Source organism: Eriocheir sinensis, chromosome 67 (assembly GCF_024679095.1).
Source record: "Eriocheir sinensis breed Jianghai 21 chromosome 67, ASM2467909v1, whole genome shotgun sequence".
Taxonomy (NCBI): domain Eukaryota; kingdom Metazoa; phylum Arthropoda; class Malacostraca; order Decapoda; family Varunidae; genus Eriocheir; species Eriocheir sinensis.
The window spans coordinates 2130398-2149538 of record NC_066575.1 but is presented as its reverse complement, the minus strand read 5'-3'; the positions used below and the strand labels follow the sequence as shown (position 1 = coordinate 2149538).

The window sequence follows — 19141 nt, the reverse complement described above, 5'->3', positions numbered from 1 at the left end:
ATTTTAGTAATAGCCGGTGTTGAGGAACTTTGTCGAACCCTTCCTGAAATTTTGATACAATATGTCATAGTTTTCATCTCGGTCAACCGCCTCGATTACTTTAGTGTAGAAGGACAACAGATTAGTAAGGCAAGACCTGCCCTTTGTGAACCCATGCTGTGAATCATGAATTAAATTATGCTTTTCTAGATGGTCCCGAATGCTCCCGGGTATAATTGACTCCAACATCTTTCCTACAACTGATGTTAAACTAACTGGGCGATAATTTGAGGTGGCTGACTTGTCTCCCTTTTTGAAAATCGGCGTCACATTAGCTACTTTCCATTGATTGGGAACATACCCAGAATTTACCGACACCTTAAAGATATCGGTAAGTGGGCCACTGAGGACATCCTTGCACTCTTTCAGAAGCCGTGGAAATACTTCGTCTCGGCCCGGCGATTTGTTTTTCTTCAACCTACCAATCTCATCCTGGACTTCTTGCCTAGTGATAATAATAATAATAATAATAATAATAATAATAATAATAATAATAATAATAATAATAATAATAATAATAATAATAATAATAATAATAATAATAATAATAATAGTAATAATAATAATAATAATAATAATAATAATAATAATAATAATAAAACAAGGCCTGATCACGAGTTGGACGCTTTCGCCAGCAGGTGCCCTCCCAACGTGAGCAAGTGCTCATTATCGTCGATCCCCGGGTACTGCCAGGACCTCACACACCACACACCCCATCTCCCTTGCTCAAGGGGGGACAGTAACCACTCCTAGTCAAGGGAAAGAATCCGGCGTGAGCGGGGCTCGAACCGCCGCCTGTTTGGCCGTGAAGCCTTGCAGCGCAGCGCTCTACCGATTGAGCTACCGGAGCGGTGTGTGTGTGTGTGTGTGTGTGTGTGTGTGTGTGTGTGTGTGTGTGTGTGTCTGTGTGTATGTGTGCATATGTGTGTGTGTGTGTGTGTGTGTGTGTGTGTGTGTGTGTGTGTGTGTGTGTGTGTGTGTTCCCCAACCCCCTCAAAGTTACCATCCCCTTTCTCCACTAAGGTCCTTGCAGCGTCTCTCCGTACTTTTACAATTCAAAGGTTAACTTTGAAATACACATCTTCAGATTGAAATGGAACTCTACACCGTATTCAAGAAGACCGTCAAACAGGCCATGGTGAAGGCCACTCTCATGGGCGCCGTGCTGGGCCTTGGTGCCCTGCTCGGCGGCGCGGCGTGGAAGGCCGCGACCACCGCCTCGCGGGTGTGCGAGGCGGTGCAGGCGTGGGAGGACAAGGGCCTCCACGCCACCAACGTGTGGCGGGCGCGGGAGATGCTGGCCCGCCAAGGGTGGCTCGGCCCCCTGCGCCCCAGTCCCCCTCTGGACCCCCTGGAGGCTTGTGGGCTGGTGCCGGGCGAGGCGTCGGCCTGCTGGTGGCGGCTGCTGCTGCAGCCCCGCCAGGCAGGGCGGCTCCTTGCCTGCCTGGAGGAGCGGGTGGTCGAGGCCGAGGCCGACCACGAGGCTTTCGGGGCCCGCCTGTGCTGGGGCGTCATCCTGGCGCTGGTGGTGTCTCTGGGCCTAGTGGCCGCGCGTCGCCTCGTCCGCCGCTGGGTGAAGGGGATTAATGGGCATCATGAAAGCCCAAGCGACGACTGTTTTGTGGATGCCCCTGAAGTCGATGCCGGCGAGGCACTGGTGGAAGATTGGGCAACCCCGGCAGCCGATAGTGATGTAATAGAGGAAACTTGGACAACAGCGACAGCAGTTGTTGAAGAGATCGATGAAGAGGAATGCTGGGCAACGCCAGCACAGTATGTGGAGGAGTTGATGGTGAAGGAGGAGGACAGCAAGGCAACGGATGATGATTCTGTAGGCGCAGAGTCTACACCTACAGACTTACCCCCTGCTGCTGACGACTGTGTGGAGTGTGTGGAGGAGCAAGATCCTGAGGAAATGAACGTGTTGGCCACCGCAGAGAATGTGGAGTGTGAGGAAGTGAAGGAAGAAGGCGGTGGCGAAGAGAACACGGAGCTGGAAAGAACAGATGATGATGCGGATAACAACGCCGCCGATAAAACAGAGGAAGCGGCCGACGAGCCGCAAGTTCCTGGCGAGTTTGTGCAGGACAAAGTGGTGAGCGAGGACCCCGAGGGTCTCGCGGGGGAAGAGCCGCAGAATAGCTTGCTGGTGGCAGAGGCGTTGCCCTTCGAGGGGAAGACAGTCACGAAAAAGAAAAGGAAAAGGAGGCGCAAGAAGCTGGACCCTGCCGTAGATGTGCTGAAGGCATCTGGTGACGCACATGTCAAAGACGAACACAAGACGGATGCCAAGACTGACGTCAAGAAGAAGGCGCAAAAGGCTGAGACAAAAGGAAAGGCTGTGCCAAAGGCTGAGGTCAAGGGAAGGGCGGTGCCAAAGGCTGAGGTCAAGGGAAAGGCGGTGCCAAAGGCTGAGGTCAAGGGAAAGGCGGTGCCAAAGGCTGAGGTCAAGGGAAAGACGGTGGCAAAGGCTGAGACAAAAGGAAAGGCTGTGCCAAAGGCTGAGGTCAAGGGAAAGACGGTGGCAAAGGCTGAGGTCAAGGGAAAGACGGTGGCAAAGGCTGAGGTCAAGGGAAAGACAGCGCCAGAGGCTGAGACCAAAGGAAAGGCGATGACTCCTGCTGATGAGGGAAAGGCCAAATCCGTGGTGAAGAATGTTACGGAGAAAGTCACCAGGAGGAAAAAGAAGCCCGCCCCGGCCCAGCCCAAGGCAGCCCCGCCCAGCCCGCCCCTCCACAGCGTGCGGCAGTCCTGGCAGGAGGACGTGGTGACGGTGCGGCTGCCGGTGCCGCCGGCCAGACGCAGGCACGTCATCGGCCCGCGCGGGGACACGGTCCGGCAGCTGCGGCGGGACTACCCCGGCGTGCACGTGGCGGTGCCGCTGCCGAAGGACGCCGACGCCCACGTGACCTTCAGGGGCCTCAAGAGCCAGGCGGCCGCCGCGTCACAGGAAGTCGCCGCGCGCCTCCAGGCCATCGAGGCTCAGATACGCGAGGCTGCACGGCTCCGCCAGCAGGCCGTGGCCACGGCGGTGCTGGACGTGGCGCCCAACAAGCGGCGCCTCGTGGTGGGCCCCGGGGGCGAGGAGCTCCTGAAGCTGCAGCAGCAGCACCCCGGCGTGAGGGTGTCCGTGCCGCCCGCCATCGACACGGAGTCCCGCAGCGTCACCATCACGGGGCCGCCCGCCGAGGTGCGCGCCGTCCAGGCCAATATCAAGAACCGCCTGGCAGCGATCGAGCACCAGCGGCAGCTCCTGAGGGCCCGCAGGCGGCGGCGACATCAAGGAACGGCTTCGGCGTCAGGGGCTTCCCCGGCCAAGAGTTGCTAAGGTGTTGACGCCAGTGTCGCATGTAGCAACTGCGTCAGTGCCCACACAGTGTTGTGGCAACAAGAGGGGAATGTTTCGGGGTTTTCACAGGGATTACTTACTTAACTGTTTCTTACTTAATATCTGATCATTTATTAAAGCCAACTATATTTTCTTATTGTATCTTCGTTTTCAATAACGATTCTAACATATGATTGCGGCCACTGAAATATTCCAGGGCATTGATGTGTGTGTGTGTGTGTGTGTGTGTGTGTGTAATAGAAAAGAACCCTCAACAGTAAAACAGCAACAACTACTGATTTCTAAGAAATCCTCATGCCCCCATCCGTGTTCATGTTTTCTCTTAATAAGTCCTGATGCAGACCCTCCCAAAGAGTGGCAGTCACCTATAGCTCAAAAACAATCTTACAAAAATTGTCACACCTTGTTTTGTCATGACGCCCTTTACATGAAGAACCCAACATCCCATAGCAGAGACCTATAATGGCTGATATTGAGATAAGGTCAGTAAATGAATTTCAGGAAATATTCATACCCCTAACCGGTTTGGTTGGGTTAGGTTATTAAGGAGTTAAAAGTAACCACCATGGTTATTTATCCACTGATGCTGTGCTGGCTAATCCCGTAAATTGAGGTGAGTCAGTACAACCAGTGGGACTTATTAATTTAACAGGGTTAGGTTACTAATTTAGAAGCAATAGGTTGCTAATTTTGTAGGAGTGTAAGAACCAATCTTTGGCAAATCTGCAAAGAACCCTCCAGTGATCAAGATGACCATTATTTTGTAGAAATAGTACACATGCACGTCCATTACCCAGCCCGAGCCCAGCCCCACTAGTGAGGCTGCAAGTACATATATACACAGCAATGTGCAAGAAGAAATGTTAAATAATAATCATCTCACATATGCATAGTGGTGTTGGTTTCATGAATCACCTGTCCACTTCTGACAGCCTTGTGATTTGTGGTGAAATATGGTATTGGCGCATTTTCCTTCACTTTATCAATGTTTCTGTTATTACAGCATTGAGGAATCACTGTAGGATAGATCCTGACAAACTATCACACCTGAAGTTTCAACAAGTGACACTGTGCTCACTCAAATCTGATGGTGAATGTTGTCTTACATGAGAGGGCACCAGCTGACACTGCAGCTCTTCCAAGAAATGTATGCTGTCATGACCTCAACCACATCTTGGGCTTGACAACACAAATCCAGTGTAAATTATGCAAGAAAATGACAAAAATTATGCACCAAATGACACATTCATCTGTATGCTGAATGGTGCAAGAAATGCTCTGGAATATTTTACCACAAATAAATAAAAAAATTGGCAATAATACAAATGTATAAGTATATATACACCATTATATTTTATTACAAATTATATTAGAGCAATTCCAAGAGCAGGATGGAATGCACTAACATCAAACAGGGAGAGGTGGGGAACATAGGGAAAGGCCTTTGTCATGAAGTAAACTACTAATGGCTGAAGATGAAGATAACGTTTCATTGTAGGGTGAAATGATGTAATGACAGAAACGTCTCTGAAAAAAATAAATAAGATTTTGAACCTAAAATTTCAGTTTGGAAATGAATCTTCATATTTTAGCATTTTTTCTCATCACCCAGTGTTGCTTAGATGGAGCATTATGTTAATAGGAAATTTAGTGTGTGATTTCTTTCTGGTTATGGCAATCATATATGGAATAAAGGTAAAAGAAAAATCTAATCAGGGGCTCTACGTACGTATACCATGCAGTAGAATAAAGGTTAATAGCCCATAACTGATAGTCCACACTTTGGCAACCACAGGCTAAATTCTGTGGCATTAGGTTACCGACCAAGCAACACTGAAGTGTTAAGTTAGGTTCGATATATTAGTTTGAAATTTGATATTACCTCTTTGCACCTTCATATATTGAACAATTGGTCATGTAATTCATCCATCAACTACAATATGAATGCTTCAGGTATATTTGGAGGCACAGAGTGCATCTACTCAATTACCTTACATATATCAAAGTGTTGAGATACACATTACACAAAGTTCGATATTACTTTGGTAAAGGTTGCTCATAAAATTTGAATAGTCGTGCCTTTACATTGTTTGCTTAACAGTATCCTGTGACATCTGCTTTGTTATATACTATCCTGTGTGAACGTGAGGGAGGGGGGTGATAAGGTGCAAGTCGCCGCCGGAGCGAGGGCAGTGCGGGCGATGAGAGATAAGCGGTTCCCTAATGAAAGACTTATCAAGGGAGGCTGCCGTGCACAGGGAGGTAGGGAGGCAGGGTCCAGGGAGGCAGGTGGGTAATGGGTATGCCAGGGCCAGGCAGTGCTCGCTAGCCGCTCCTGGGGTGAGGCAGTACCTCCAACGCTCTTGCCTTATTCTCCTCCTCCTCCTTCTCGTATCATCTTCTGCCTCCACTTCTTTGCTTGTAAGTTTTTGTTTTGTTTTGTGCTGTGTTGTGTTCTGTTCTGTCGTGCTGTGTTATGTTCCGTTCTGTTGTGCTGTATTGTGTTCTGTCGTGCTGTGTTGTTTTCTGTTGTGTTGTGTTGTGTGTGTGTGTGTGTGTGTGTGTGTGTGTGTGTGGGAGGTGTGTAGGTGGCGTGGACGTGTGGAGCATACGTATATTTATGTGTGTTGATGTGTGTTTGTGCAGCAACGATTGACTGGATGTTCGTGCTTAAGTGTCCAGGCTGGTGTTCGTGCGTGCTGGTATGTATATGAAGGTGTTCAGAAACGTGTGTAATAATCGTTACGTGACCACTCCTAAAATCACCTCTTACAAGTGTTCAATACTGTCATGCAAACACTAATACACGAATACGAAGATAAGACTCTCCACCACCACCACCACCATGTTAAGTGTCAGTGCCAACATCGTCGTCTTGGTGGTGTGGTGGTGAGGTCCTGCAGGGTGGAGTGCTGTCACCCGTGTGTCCTTGGGTTCAGGGTTGCGGAGGGAGGTGTTTGGCTGAATAACAAAGGAAGGGAGCGTAGGAGTGACGGGTAAGGAAGGCTGAGAGCATTAGGAAGAGTGAAGATAGTAGAGGGACGGAGAAGGGGCATAAGCAAGGGAAGCCATTGAGGAAAGTGCTCGTGAGTGAGAGATGGAGAGATGGAGAAGTGGGAGTAAAGATATGAGGCATCAGTTTACTCAGCGTTCTCTCTCTCTCTCTCTCTCTCTCTCTCTCACACACACTCACACACACACACACACACACACACACACACACACACACACACACAAGCACCTGGGCGCACACACGCACACACAGAAAAATAAACAAATGTTTCAACAAGATTATAACAACTCGGTGTGTGTGTGTGTGTGTGTGTGTGTGTGAGAGAGAGAGAGAGAGAGAGAGAGAGAGAGAGAGAGAGAGAGAGAGAGAGAGAGAGAGAGAGAATCTAATCGAGTGGGGAAAAGAAGTTGAATAGGTATGAGGCTGAAGTAAGGGAGTGGGAAGGAGGAAGGTGAGGGAGGTGAGAAGGAAGAAAGGAAAAGGAGGTGGAACAAGGGAGGGGAAGAAAGAGGAGGACAGGAAGATGAAGATGAGGGGAGCAACAACAAGGGAAGAGAGGGAAGGGAAGGGAAGGAAAGGGAGGGAAGGGAAGGGAGGCGAGGTATGTGAGGATCAAGGAAGGGGACAGAAGGGATGCGAGTTGAGGGGATGTGAGGGCGGCGGATGTCCTGCTTCAGACTGTATCACCCGCCCTGCCTCCTTGTTTCTCTTACTTGTTTGTCAATCACCCCTTCCACCCTGCCTCACCCTGCCTCACTGTTCCTCTCCCTTGTTTGTCACTGTCACCCCTTCCACCCAGTGGTGGGCACGGTTCAGTTAATCCGCTAATTAGCGAAGCTAACTTTTTCGTTAGCTGATTAGCGTTTTCGCTAACTTTGGAAACAGTTAGCGGATCAATTAGCTTCCGCTAAGTGTTGTTTCTCCTCTGATAACTTAAGTCCACTAAAAATTCATACAGGCTTGGTCTTGTCCTCTTTTATAATGGGTGTTGACAATCGTTCACACCCTTTTCCCCTGGCAGGACATGGGCAGACAATCTCTATGCTGCCAAAACTATTATTGACAGCCTTTTCCTCTTTTACACACTCTTCCCAGCAGCAGAAAATGACTAAACAATCTCTATTCTACTGGAAATAATATTGAGAACCTTTTCTTCTTTTACAATGGGTGTTGACAATCATTCACCCTTTTCCCCGGGTAGGACAAGGGAAGACAATCTCTCTTCTGGCGGAACCGAGATTGACACCGTTCCCTTCTTCACGAGTGATGTTGACAGTCGTTCACACTCTTCCCCTGGGCAGGACGCGTGTTGAAGGACGGCCAGCACCATGTGGACGGAGGTGGCGGCCGCGTTGGTGCTGCTGGTGATGGGGCTCAGGGTGTGGTACAGGTGGCAGGCCGGCGTGTGTGGCTCCAAGGCGTCCCTGGAGGGCAAGACTGTCGTCATCACCGGGGCCTCGGCAGGTGAGTGGATGACACCCTTCCTCTGCCTCACTTTCTCCTTTTTCTTTCATGTTTTTGTTTATGCTTCTGCAGGTGTGAAAACTTTGCTCTCTCCTGATATTTTACGTTCCCTTTTTCACACTATCCTTTTCCTTCCAGCCATTAACTCTTTGCCCTCCTCCACTTGTTTTTTTCCTTCTCCCACACACTCTCTCTTTCATCAGTGACTTCGATAACAGTAAAAAGTTTCAAAATGTAGACAACCGAGTGGTGTGAATTTTTAGATATTTGACTGTGGTCTTGCAATTTCTCTGACGCATATAAACACTGTATGTGTCTCTCCGGATCCATTAAAAGCCTTGCCATGTGTTACGAGAATGCACGGGGTCACCCCACCATCATGTCCACAGTGGGGGGGGGGCTGGGGCGTCAAGCTGTGTCGCCGAAGTGGGCCCTGGCACGGTGACCTTTCATTTGCTCATCAGTGGCTCGGTTGGTATTGTGTCCGGCCTTCGAATCTTAAGACACTGGTTCGATTCCTAGCATTCATTGGTATACATTTCGACACTCCACTATTCCTCCAAACTTGTCTCTCTCCTTTTTGCTTTTTATCTTATCTCCTCCTCTCTCCCACGTTCCTCTATTCACTACAACTTGGCTCTCTCCTTTTGCTTTTAACCTTCTCTCTCTTCCTCTCTCCCGTTCCTCTATCCACTAAAACTTGTCTCTCTCCTTTTTGCTTTTTGCCTCCTCTCTTCCTCTCTTCCTTGTTCCTCTGTTCACTAAAAATTGTCTCTCCTGTTTGCTTTTTACCTTCTCTTTCTCCCTCTCTTCCTTGTTCCTTCCTTCACTAACACTTGTCTCTCTCCTCGTCATCGCCTTCCCTCTGTCTCATCACCTCTCCTTCCTCCTTGCACTATTAATAGAACTCCTGCAGGTGTGAGTGGTGAACCCTCTTCCTCCCTCTTCTTCGTATCATCATCATCTTTCACCCGTTTTTCTTTCCTCTTCCTTCCTTCGTCAATATTTACACAGAGATTTCACACTTAGGTAAACTTTCATCTTATTCTTAACATCCTTATTTCCTGCTTTCTCTTCCTCTTATCTTCTTCTGTTAGTCTTATCTATATTATCCATTTTCTTCGAGCACGAGATAAGTAACTTTTTTTCCCTATCTTCTTCCTTTCATTTATTTCCCTTTCCTTCCTGAGCTCACTACAGTCCCTTCCTTTTTCTAATGCCTGTTTTTTTTATTCTTTATTTACTTTATTTTTTTCTACGTCCCACTTCGATCACGCGGCAAGTAACGTTTGTGTCGTGACAGGCATCGGCAAGGAGGCGGCGAAGGACCTGGTGAGCCGAGGGGCGCGTGTGATCATGGCCTGCAGGAATGTGGAGAAGGCGGAGAGGGCGGCGGGTGAGTGGGGGAAGGCGGGACGAAGAGTGAAGTGTGGTGGGGGAGGGGAGGGGAGTGTGTGTGGAGGGTGAAGTGTGTATGCGAGTGTGTGTAGGTGGTGTGTAGGTGGTAGGGGGGGAGGTGCGACAAAAGAATGACAGGATAAGTGTGTTTGGGTGATAAGTAATGGGCGAAATTTAAGTGAATGTGCCCCTCCTTTTGACCTTAAGTAAATCTTGTGACCTCGACTCTCCTTACGGCCTCAACTTCCATCATGGCCCCAACTAGCAACGTTACCAGGATCTCTTGGCCCTAAATAGCCCCGTGATTGACTGACCCCATGAGAGTACATAATAATTTGAATAATGCCTCTTCTTTCTCCTCCTCCTCTGCGTCCTTATCCTGCTCTTTCTCCTCCTCTTCCTACTCGTCCTCTCCACCCTGTCCTATACCCTCTAATCCTTGTCTTCCACCTCCTCTTCTTCCTACTTCTCGTCCTTTTCCTCCCTCCTCGTCCTTCTTCTCTCCATCACCATTCCTCCTCCTTCTCCTCCTCCTCTTCCCCCACCCACCCGCAGCCGAGGTGAGGATACACGCGCGTGGCAAGGGGGAGGCTGTGGTGCGTCAGGTGGACACGTCTGACCTCGCCTCCGTCAGACGCTTCGCCGCTAGGATCTTGAAGGAGGAGGAGAGGCTGCACTTGTTGGTGAGTGTGGGGGGGGGAGGGAGGCGTGTCCTTCAATCTCTTTCCCCTCTTCGTTTTTTCTTTCTTCATTTTCTTACGTTACATTATTCATTATTATTATTATTGCTTCTTCCTTATTTTTCTTTACTTCATCCTTCTTCACGTGTTTAACCATTTTTTAACTTGTCTCTTCCTCCTTTTCTTTTCTTTATTATTTCCTTCTTCTTTATTTTTTTTCATTTTTTCTTGTCATCTTTTGCTCTTCCGTATCTTTAATCTATTTTTTTATCCTTCTTCACTTTTATCATCTTTTTACCTGTTCCTCCCTCTTCTTTCCCTTCTTCTGCTATTTGTAACTTATTTTCTCCTCATCTTCCATTTTTTTTCATTCCTCTTCACGTTTTCTTAATCACCTTTACTACCGGTCTCTCCCCATTCTCTACTTTCTTCTTTCCTTCTTCCTTCTTTTTTTCTAACTCTTCATCTTTACCTCTTTTTCATTTTCAATTTCGTCATTCCTCCACTTTTTTCATCATCGTAACTGGTCACTTTCCCTTCTTGCCTTTCTTCATCCCCTACCTCCCTTTGTTTTAATTTTTAACCTCTTCTTTCTTTTCCTTTATTCTATTCCTCTTCACTTTGTTTCTCCATTTTTACCTGTTTCTTCCCTTTCTTTCCTTTCCCTTTTCATGTCTTCCTCAATTTTAAGTTTCTCGCCATCTTCGCCTCTTCCTTATTTCCCCTTACTTCACGTTTTCTTAATCACCTCCACCTGTCCCTCTCCCTTCAGATCAACAACGCAGGTATCGTCGGTCCCCCCACGAGAGAGGTGACGAAGGATGGCCTTGAGCTCACCATGGCAACCAACCACTACGGCCACTTCCTCCTCACCAACCTGCTCCTCGGTGGGTAGTGGGGAGTGCTGTGTGATGTGTGGAGTGATGTGTGTTGTTCTCTTCTCCCTAACGCCTCTATTCCTTTCTTTTCTAATTAATGCTTTATATTAAACCACAGTCTTCTTCTGTTTCTGATTCTTGTTTTTTTCCTTCTTCTGTTTCGTCTTCATCTTCTATTGTTTCCTTTTTCTTCTTGTTCTTAATTACCTTTCGCTCTTTTTCTGTTTCCTTTTCATCTGTTAGTTCCTTTCTATTCATCGCTCTATATTACCTCCTTACTCTCATGTTTCTTTTCTATCTACCATTGTTCATTCTTAACGCTCGACGTCTTCCTTTCATAATTCACACCTTTTCCTCCTCCTCCTCCATTTCTCCTCCTTCCTTACGTATACCCTTTCTTTTAATTCATCAGTAAAGTATGGCAAACGCTTCCTTCTCTACCTCTTCTACCACTTCTATCAATAAGAGAAGACAAATCAATGGTCCTTACTTCGCTACCTCTTCTCCTTTCAACACATCAATAAAAGAGGGCTGATCAATGATCCTCCCTTCTCTAGTTTTTCTTCTTACGATTCATCAATAAAAGTAGATAATACATTTCTCCTCCACCTCCACCCTATTAAGAACCCTATTAAAAAAGGCCCAAGCAAATCTTTACGTTGGCAAAGAGACGATTGCGGGGGACTTGATACAGGTCTTCAAACACTTATACAAGTTCAGTAATGTCGATCAGTCCATCCTTTTAGCGCTCCAAACTAACTCGAGAACAAGAAACAATGGTCAAACAATTCAAGCGAAGCGATTCAGCACTGACATCAGCAGAGTTATTTCTCAAACAGTCATCCGCCACTGGCACAACCTTCCTGCAGAAGTAGTTTGTGCGAAAACGATCAATTCACTTAAGAATCATATTGATCAGCAATAATACACTCCACCTCCTCCACCTTCACCTTCTCTTTCTCCCTCCCCCTCGCCAGGCCTCATCAAGCGCAGCGCCCCGAGTCGCATCGTCATCCTCACCTCGGACAGCCACGACGAGGTCACCAAACTCAACCCCGACTGCCTTAACTTCGAGCACGACCACTACTCCTCCTTCACGGCGTACGGCCAGTCCAAGCTCTGCAACATCCTCTTCACGCTCGAGCTGACCAACAAGCTGCAGGGGACAGGTGAGGCTCGGACAGGTGGGGCGAGGAGGAGGTGAGCATAACGGAAAATGGGGAGACTGGTGGGTATAGGTAGTTATTGTAATACATCCTGAGGGCGTGTGTAGCTGAGAGTGTTTGTGTGTGTCCCTCCGGCAGGCGTGACCGCTAACTGCGTCCACCCTGGAGGCGTGACCACCGAGATCTTCTACAAGGGCGACGTGACGTGGAAGCTGTGGATGTGGGGCAAGATTATCTACCTCATGGGGAAGGTAAGGCGGTTTGGCTTTATGTCGAGGATTTCCGTGATCTTTATTTATTTATTTATTCATTTACTTATTTATTTATTATATATATTGTTTTCGTCGTGATTCGGTTTGCCCTTTTTCTTTATTTTTACATCATTCAATGTATTTTTTTTCTTTCTGTTCTTTTTTTCCGTTCATTTCTCTCTTTCTCGTTCTGTCTCTTTCTCGTTCTGTTTGTCTCTCTCTCTCTCTCTCTCTCTCTCTCTCTCTCTCTCTCTCTCTCTCTCTCTCTCTCTCTCTCTCTCTCTCTCTCTCTCTCTCTCTCTCTCTCTCTCTCTCTCTCTCTCTCTCTCTCTCTCTCTCTCTCTCTCTCTCTCTCTCTCTCTCTCTCTCTCTCTCTCTCTCTCTCTCTCTCTTAATCAAAAGTAGTAACATCTGAACTCCACGAACACAGATTAAGGGCGTTTACCTGTGTCACTCACGAGCCAGGTAAACAAATACCTTCAAAGAGTCCTCCGTCACACTGCTGTAAACAAACTCCTTCATCAGAGACACCGCACTTCAACCCCCTCCCTTACCTCCCTCACGTCCACCCGTCCTCCCCCTCCAATGTTTCCTCCTCCTTCCTTATGTCTCTCTCTTCCTCACTCTTTCATTCTACCTTATTGCTTTTATAACTTTCTTTCCTTTTCCTCTTCCTCTCCGCGAATCTTCCTTCCGTCGAATTTCTATATATCAATGTCAGTACTGTCATGCGGTAATTTGCTAACTCTTCTATACCCATAATTCATTTTTAATCTCTCATGCTATATTGTTTTCGTGATGTCTGCCCTTCCTTTTTCCTTTTTTTCCTCCCTCACCGCATACTTCCTCCTCCTTCAGTGCCTCTTCTCCCTTTCTTCCTGATGTCATTTCTTCCTCTCGTCTTCCATGCCATTTTGTCTCTTTCCTCCTCCATTGCCTGTCTTGCTTCTTACCCTGACGTTTTTCTCTTATTTTTTCCATCCCTCTCCTATCTCTTCCCTCTTCTAATGCCTCTCCTTCCTCTGTTTCTCATTTTTGTTACTTTGTCTCTTCTCTCACCTCCCACCTGCCTCCTCACTCCTTCTAATCCCGACGTCTTTTCCTTCTCCCTCCTCTCACTCCCCTCCTGCCTCCTTCCTCCTCCAATACCTTTCTCCACTCTGATCCTGACACCTTCCCTTCTCCCTTTCCCTTCCTACCCTTCCCTTTCTTCAACGCCTCATCTCCCTCTGATCCTTCCTTCCTTCCTTCTCCCTTATTCCATTCCCCCTTTGTCGCTTCCCTTCAACGCCTCTCTCTAGCACCGACGTCTCTCCCTTCCCTCAGGACGCAACACAAGGGGCCCAGACCATCCTGCACGCCGCTGTGTCTGAAGAGCTGGAAGGAGTCAGTGGCAAATACCTCGTCGACTGCAAGGTAGGTGCTGTTACCCCAGGAAATATCGACCGCCTTATAAACGACAGAAGAGAGTGGACGAATGCTAAAACGATCATACTCTGGTAACTCATGAATGGAGAATGTTTTGAACAGTTTCATTTTTTGTTTATTTCATGTTGTGAGGTGGAATTTCCTTTCTTGGGTGACTTGTACCCATGCACACAACAGCCACCTTATGAATTATGGAACAAAGACTAAGGGGAGGCAAGGGAGGATGAACGCTGTAAACTGTTTGTAGTATAAGCTTCATATAGCGTTCACATTATACTTCAGGGAGTTATGCTTTCTTGACTGACATGGACATACAACTCCTCCTCCCCCCCCCCCCTTCTCCTCTTCCTCTCTCTTCTCTTTTCCTCTTTTCTCTTCTCTCCTCTCCTCTCCTCTCCTCTCCTCTCCTCCTCTTCTTACAATGACACGTAAAGGAGCTTGGGGAAATGTTTCACGCTGGTCAAACTGGTACTCTCACGCTCTGCACAACCTCTCCTAAACCGTATTTCCTCCTTCCTGTGTCTTACTCTTTCAAAGAAGTGACTACCAAAACAACGTTGGAGCTAAATTTAAACGTTCTTTGGTGTATTCTGTCTTCTTCACGAGACCAGCGTGTTGATATGTCTTTTTTTTTTTCCTTGATCTGTATCCATCATTAAGAAAAAAAACTAATAAGGTTGACATTCTATCCTTAAGTCTGTCTACCATTACTTAAGAAAAAATAAGGCAAACGTTTAATCGTAAAGTTCTTGGTCTCTCTCTTTCATTAAGAACGAAAATAATAAGGCTTACATCCTATTCTAAACTCCTTAGCCTGTCTATCATTAAAAAAAAATAATAACCCTGACATCCTATCGTAAAGTCCTTGGCCTGTCTATCAATATGAAAAAAAATTAAGGCTGACCGTTTCTATCCTGCAGGAGGCCCAAACAACGGATCTGGGCCGCTCACAGAAGTTGGCCAAGCAGGTGTGGGAGGCCAGCGAGGTGGACGTGAAGCTGCAGGCGGGGGAGAAGCACTACTAGACGGAGGACACGTGACGGACAGATGGACGGGAGGAGCCACGGACGGGAAAACTGGCATACACGGACACGGACGGAGATGAAAGGGACTATACAAACGTGATAAAAAGAGGAAGTAGAGAGGAAAGAGAAGCATTACCAGGCGAGACGACACGGGACGGACAGATGGACGGGAGGAGCCACGGACGGGAAAACTGGCATACACATTATCAGGCGGGACGACATAAACGGGAAAACTTGCATACACGGACACGGACGGAGATAAAAGGGTCTGTACGGGCGTGAGAAGAGGAGGAAGAACTGAAGGGAGACGGACGGGAAACCTTGCATACACGGACACAGACGAAGATGAACGGACTATATAGACGCGAGACGAGGAGGAAGTATAGAAGGAAGAGAGAAGCACTACCAGACAGGAGGAAACTGGAAAAATAAATAATGGAAGTAATAAAAAAAAAAAGATAAAGAAACTGATGAGAATGAATGAAGGACTTGAGAAAGGAAAATAAACAGTAAATGGGAATGAAGATTTTTTAAGGTGAAATGATAAAAGAAGATTGAAACTTTATTTTATCTCTCAGAGTCATTTGATATTTACAGAGGGACGGAAATATCGCGCAAAATCTTAATAGTAAGTAGCAGAAGTTATTGATAAAATGTTAATTGTGTTTGTAAATTATTTCTTTATGACACTTCAAAATAACTAACTTCTCTTATTCTTTTTTTCTTGTTTCTGTTTATTCTGTTTCTTGTAATATGAGATCGAGAGGCTTACTTTGCGTAGTTTTGATGTGCGCTTGTATGTATGTTGTGGTGTGTGCATGTTTTCGTGTTATGGCATAGGCAAATATTTTTATAGTAGCGCCGCCTTGCTTGGCTCATGCTTCCCCCCCCCGCCTCCCCCCCGAGCTCATCTTTTTAGAGAGAATCTAAAGTCCGGGTTGATAGATAGTCTTCAGGACAGCATGTGGTAGTCAAATTTTCCTACCCATCCTTGTCCCACCCCGCCTTCTCATGTTTATCCGTTTTCCCTCTATAAAATGATTTTTGTACTAACATTCCTCACTGAAGATGGTGGCAACGTCCATCGAAACTTTTTGGTAAATAAACATCTTTCGTCTGCAAGAGTGGGTTATATTCACATCACTCGCGGCATGCCGCCGATTTTGATCGCCGACAATGAAAAAAGACCATTATTTTTTACGACTCGGGTCTTGACGCGTTTGCGGATAGGTGAGACAGGGGTTTTAATAGATTCCTTGGCAGCGATCCACCCGCCTGCCACCAATCACCTGAGGAATATTCACCTGTCACCTGCCACCTGGGGATTATTCAGCTAAATGTAACCATCAACCAAGGAATATTCATGCAATAATAATGAAATGACCCTAAAGCAAGTCTCCTTCAAAGGTTGTTGAAGATGGAGGTGCCAGACAAGAGGAGGGGAGTAAGCCCTAAGAGGAGAGGTTTATGGCTGTAGTGAGGGAGGACATACAGGTGGTTGGCGTGACAGAGGAAGATGCAGAGGACGAGATGGAAATGGATGATTCTCTGTGGAGACGGAAACAGATGAAAGAAGAGAAGCTGCCCCTACAAATAGCTTACGTTTTCTGTTGCATTACTAGCAGGCCAAACTGTTTTAGGGATTTCCAAACGCTATATACAATCCATCGTAAACATAAAAGATTCTTTGGGCAGGATCGAACAGCCACTGAATACTGTCTGCCTTCCTTCACATGTAACTGATGTTATTGATGAACAAAACATAACTGGTAACAGTAGAAATAAAGATAATGAAGTGATGATCGACGTGGCATTGACATAGAGTTAATGCATGATATCATGCTGCTGCTGCTAATGATGATGATAGTGATGACGATGATGTATTGTTGACGTGACACTGATAACGATTATGATGATGATGAAAAAATTACATCAATGATAATAACAACCATAACAACCACCACTTAATTAATTCCACCACCACCACCATCACATCAACAACAACAATATTATTGATAATAATAATAATAATAATAATAATAATAATAATAATAATAATAATAATAATAATAATAATAATAATAATAATGACATAACATATCAATAAAAAATAACAATGAAGAAGAAGAAGAAAAAGAAGAAGAAGAAGAAGGAGACTAAGCAGATGAAGAAAAAAAGAAAAGACAAAAGGTGATTGATTGATTGATAGTTAAAAGGTATAACTTACCATTCCAAAGTGCGAAGATCATTTAACTGCCCAGAGACGGATGATTTGGAGTGGTTTAAGTGGATCATGTGCCGCAGCCAGCCGAGACACGTCCAGGCATGGAATGATTGATTAAATGTTTACATCCAGCATCCCCCAAGGTATACACGTACAGTCTCCTTGGCATCCACTCACCACGAGGCAAACACACGTCAGGGGATATGTGGAAGCTGCTGTAGAAATTCCTTGGTAGCGATCTGTTCTTCCTGTGTATTCATATATAAGCCTCCACCTCCTCCTAAGTATCACCTCCCTTATTACTTGTCGTTCACCTACATCACTTCTATTTCTCCTCCTCCTCATCTTCTTCAGCCTCTTCCTCCTACTAATCCTTCGAGCTCCTCCTGCCAGTCAGCAACGCCTCCTTGATACACTTGTTTTTATCCTCCTGAATGTCCTCGGATATACTAGATGCATATAAACGAGATGAACACGTGATGCAGCACACGAGCAGAACACTTTATCCAGCACAAGAGAAAAATAAATATACGAGGATGGACATCAACACACGAGGCGCGTCACTGATAAGGTCAACACTAAGGCGAACTTGACGGTGTGTGTGTCTGCTGAGCGTTTGTGAAATGCTATGGTTCGAAATAACTGATCGGTAATTTCACGGGAGAGCAGATTCAACATGTATTGTCTACCTAAATATAGAAATAAGTAGGCGGAAAGGTAAGAAGTAGGTGCATTTTGAAATTACGAAATTCAACCATGATATAGCCTATGTATTCGTAAGTACTGTTGAAATTATCATGATAAACTTTACTAAACAAACATATCATAACCTTAAAAAAAAGAGATTGTTCCTTCCAATAGCATATGGGTAGGTAATGAAGATCAAGGAGGCTTAACCATATCAGCTTTATGGCGTCTGTGTAGCTCCTGTGGATGGGAAGTAAGACCATATAACTACTTTTTTTGCTATATTCATCTTATCAATAATATAATTTATAGGTCAAACTACTATATATATTTTTTTTATAGTAGATAGCCACGCCAGTAGCAGTCAAGATCGAGGCACTACTGTACATTCCTTGGCAGCCATCCACCAGCCTGTCATCAACCACCTGAGGAATATTCACCTGTCACCCATGGACCACAGGAGGAATATTCAGCTAAATGTCACCCACCACCTGAGGAAATTCATGTAACAAAGCAAGTCTCCTTCAGTAGGCTAAAGGTCATGCTTGCACGCTCTCAATATATGGTGGCTCTTTTTTCGCTAACATGTGAGAAAATGAAGAGGTATTGAGGGGGAAGATAATTATGCAATGATGTGACCAAGGAGTCTAGAGAAGATAGGCTACTTTAGAATCCTTGGATGTGACCTGGGATAAAGAAGATGAGGATGCTGTGAAGGGCATATGCAGGTGTGGGCAGGATGAGGATGATGAGGATGAGGATGCTGTGAAGGGCAGGTGTGGAATGCTGTGAAGGGCAGGTGTGGAATGCCATGAGCTGTAATTAACCTGTGAGGGTGATAGGCCTGAACGTGATCATAATGTGTATCATGGTGACGAATGAGTTTTAAACGCCATTGAAAACCAAAGTTCGTGAATAAGCAGAATAGAAAATTAAAAGGATGATAATGACCTACGAGATGATACAAAGCAATAAACGTCAAAAGAGGAAGAAAAAGAAGAAAAGAAGCAATTCACACCTGGCAGAAAGGTGCTCAGGGAGGTCCAAAAGCTGCTAACTCAGTCTTTTGCATCGTAATTCGTCTAAAGTAACCCAGAAAAAGCCATAATATATATACTTCACCGCTAGATACTCGTCTTATAATAATTACGAGGATACTAGCACTATATCAAGCTGTTTAGTAAGGTTTTCAGTCTATAAAGAGTTAAAACCTTCCACCTCCACCAGGCAGTGAGCTCGCACCTCGCGGCAGGTGTTGTGTTGACGAGCAGCTGTTGCCTGACCTACCTGTCCTGCTCGACCTACCTGACCTGTCTACCTTGCCTGACCTGTCTACACTGCTTGACTACCTGCCCTGCCTGACTAGCTGACCTGCCCGACCTGCCTGACTAGCTGACCTGCCCGACCTTCCTGACTAGCTGACCTGCCCGACCTCTCTGACTAGCTGACCTGCCTGCCCTGCCTGACTAGCTGACCTGCCTGACTAGCTGACCTGCCTGCTCTGTCTGACTAGCTGACCTGCCTGACTAGCTGACCTGC

At 46.1% G+C, this 19141-nt stretch overlaps 2 protein-coding genes across 18 annotated transcripts; both read left to right on the top strand.

Moving 5' to 3' along the window:
* The first annotated feature begins 1159 nt into the window (after positions 1–1159).
* Positions 1160–3499, top strand: LOC126987919 (titin-like). Of its 15 annotated transcripts, none has more exons than XM_050845514.1 (3): positions 1160–2395; positions 2426–2455; positions 2546–3499. In XM_050845514.1, exons 1-3 carry the CDS (start codon positions 1175–1177, stop codon positions 3365–3367), a joined length of 2073 nt encoding a protein of 690 aa, XP_050701471.1. In that variant the 5' UTR covers positions 1160–1174; the 3' UTR covers positions 3368–3499. The 15 variants fall into 15 exon arrangements, with proteins under 15 accessions (XP_050701471.1, XP_050701473.1, XP_050701470.1 ...); XM_050845516.1 differs by having other exon boundaries at positions 2426–2485; positions 2606–3499; XM_050845513.1 differs by having other exon boundaries at positions 2426–2485; positions 2576–3499.
* A 2150-nt stretch (positions 3500–5649) lies between these two features.
* Positions 5650–15813, top strand: LOC126987921 (retinol dehydrogenase 12-like). 3 transcript variants are annotated; one of them, XM_050845518.1, is made up of 9 exons: positions 5650–5809; positions 7703–7865; positions 9169–9261; positions 9819–9946; positions 10716–10830; positions 11799–11990; positions 12126–12238; positions 13565–13654; positions 14587–15813. In XM_050845518.1, the coding sequence occupies exons 2-9, from the start codon at positions 7730–7732 to the stop codon at positions 14689–14691; spliced, it is 972 nt and encodes a 323-aa protein (XP_050701475.1). In that variant the 5' UTR covers positions 5650–5809; positions 7703–7729; the 3' UTR covers positions 14692–15813. The 3 variants fall into 3 exon arrangements, with proteins under 3 accessions (XP_050701475.1, XP_050701476.1, XP_050701477.1); XM_050845519.1 differs by having other exon boundaries at positions 5708–5809; positions 7603–7865; XM_050845520.1 differs by lacking the exon at positions 5650–5809 and adding an exon at positions 6367–6384.
* The last annotated feature ends 3328 nt before the right edge of the window (positions 15814–19141 follow it).

Bases quoted from the DNA above. Each gene is read 5' to 3' on its own strand.
- LOC126987919 (XM_050845502.1), top strand. From the start codon at position 1,175: ATGGTGAAGGCCACTCTCATGGGCGCCGTGCTGGGCCTTGGTGCCCTG. The intron at 2,396-2,425 runs GTCAAGGGAAGG...CCAAAGGCTGAG, and splicing joins AGGCTGTGCCAAAGGCTGAG to GTCAAGGGAAAGGCGGTGCC.
- LOC126987921 (XM_050845518.1), top strand. From the start codon at position 7,730: ATGTGGACGGAGGTGGCGGCCGCGTTGGTGCTGCTGGTGATGGGGCTC. The intron at 7,866-9,168 runs GTGAGTGGATGA...GTGTCGTGACAG, and splicing joins CATCACCGGGGCCTCGGCAG to GCATCGGCAAGGAGGCGGCG. The intron at 12,239-13,564 runs GTAAGGCGGTTT...CCCTTCCCTCAG, and splicing joins TTATCTACCTCATGGGGAAG to GACGCAACACAAGGGGCCCA.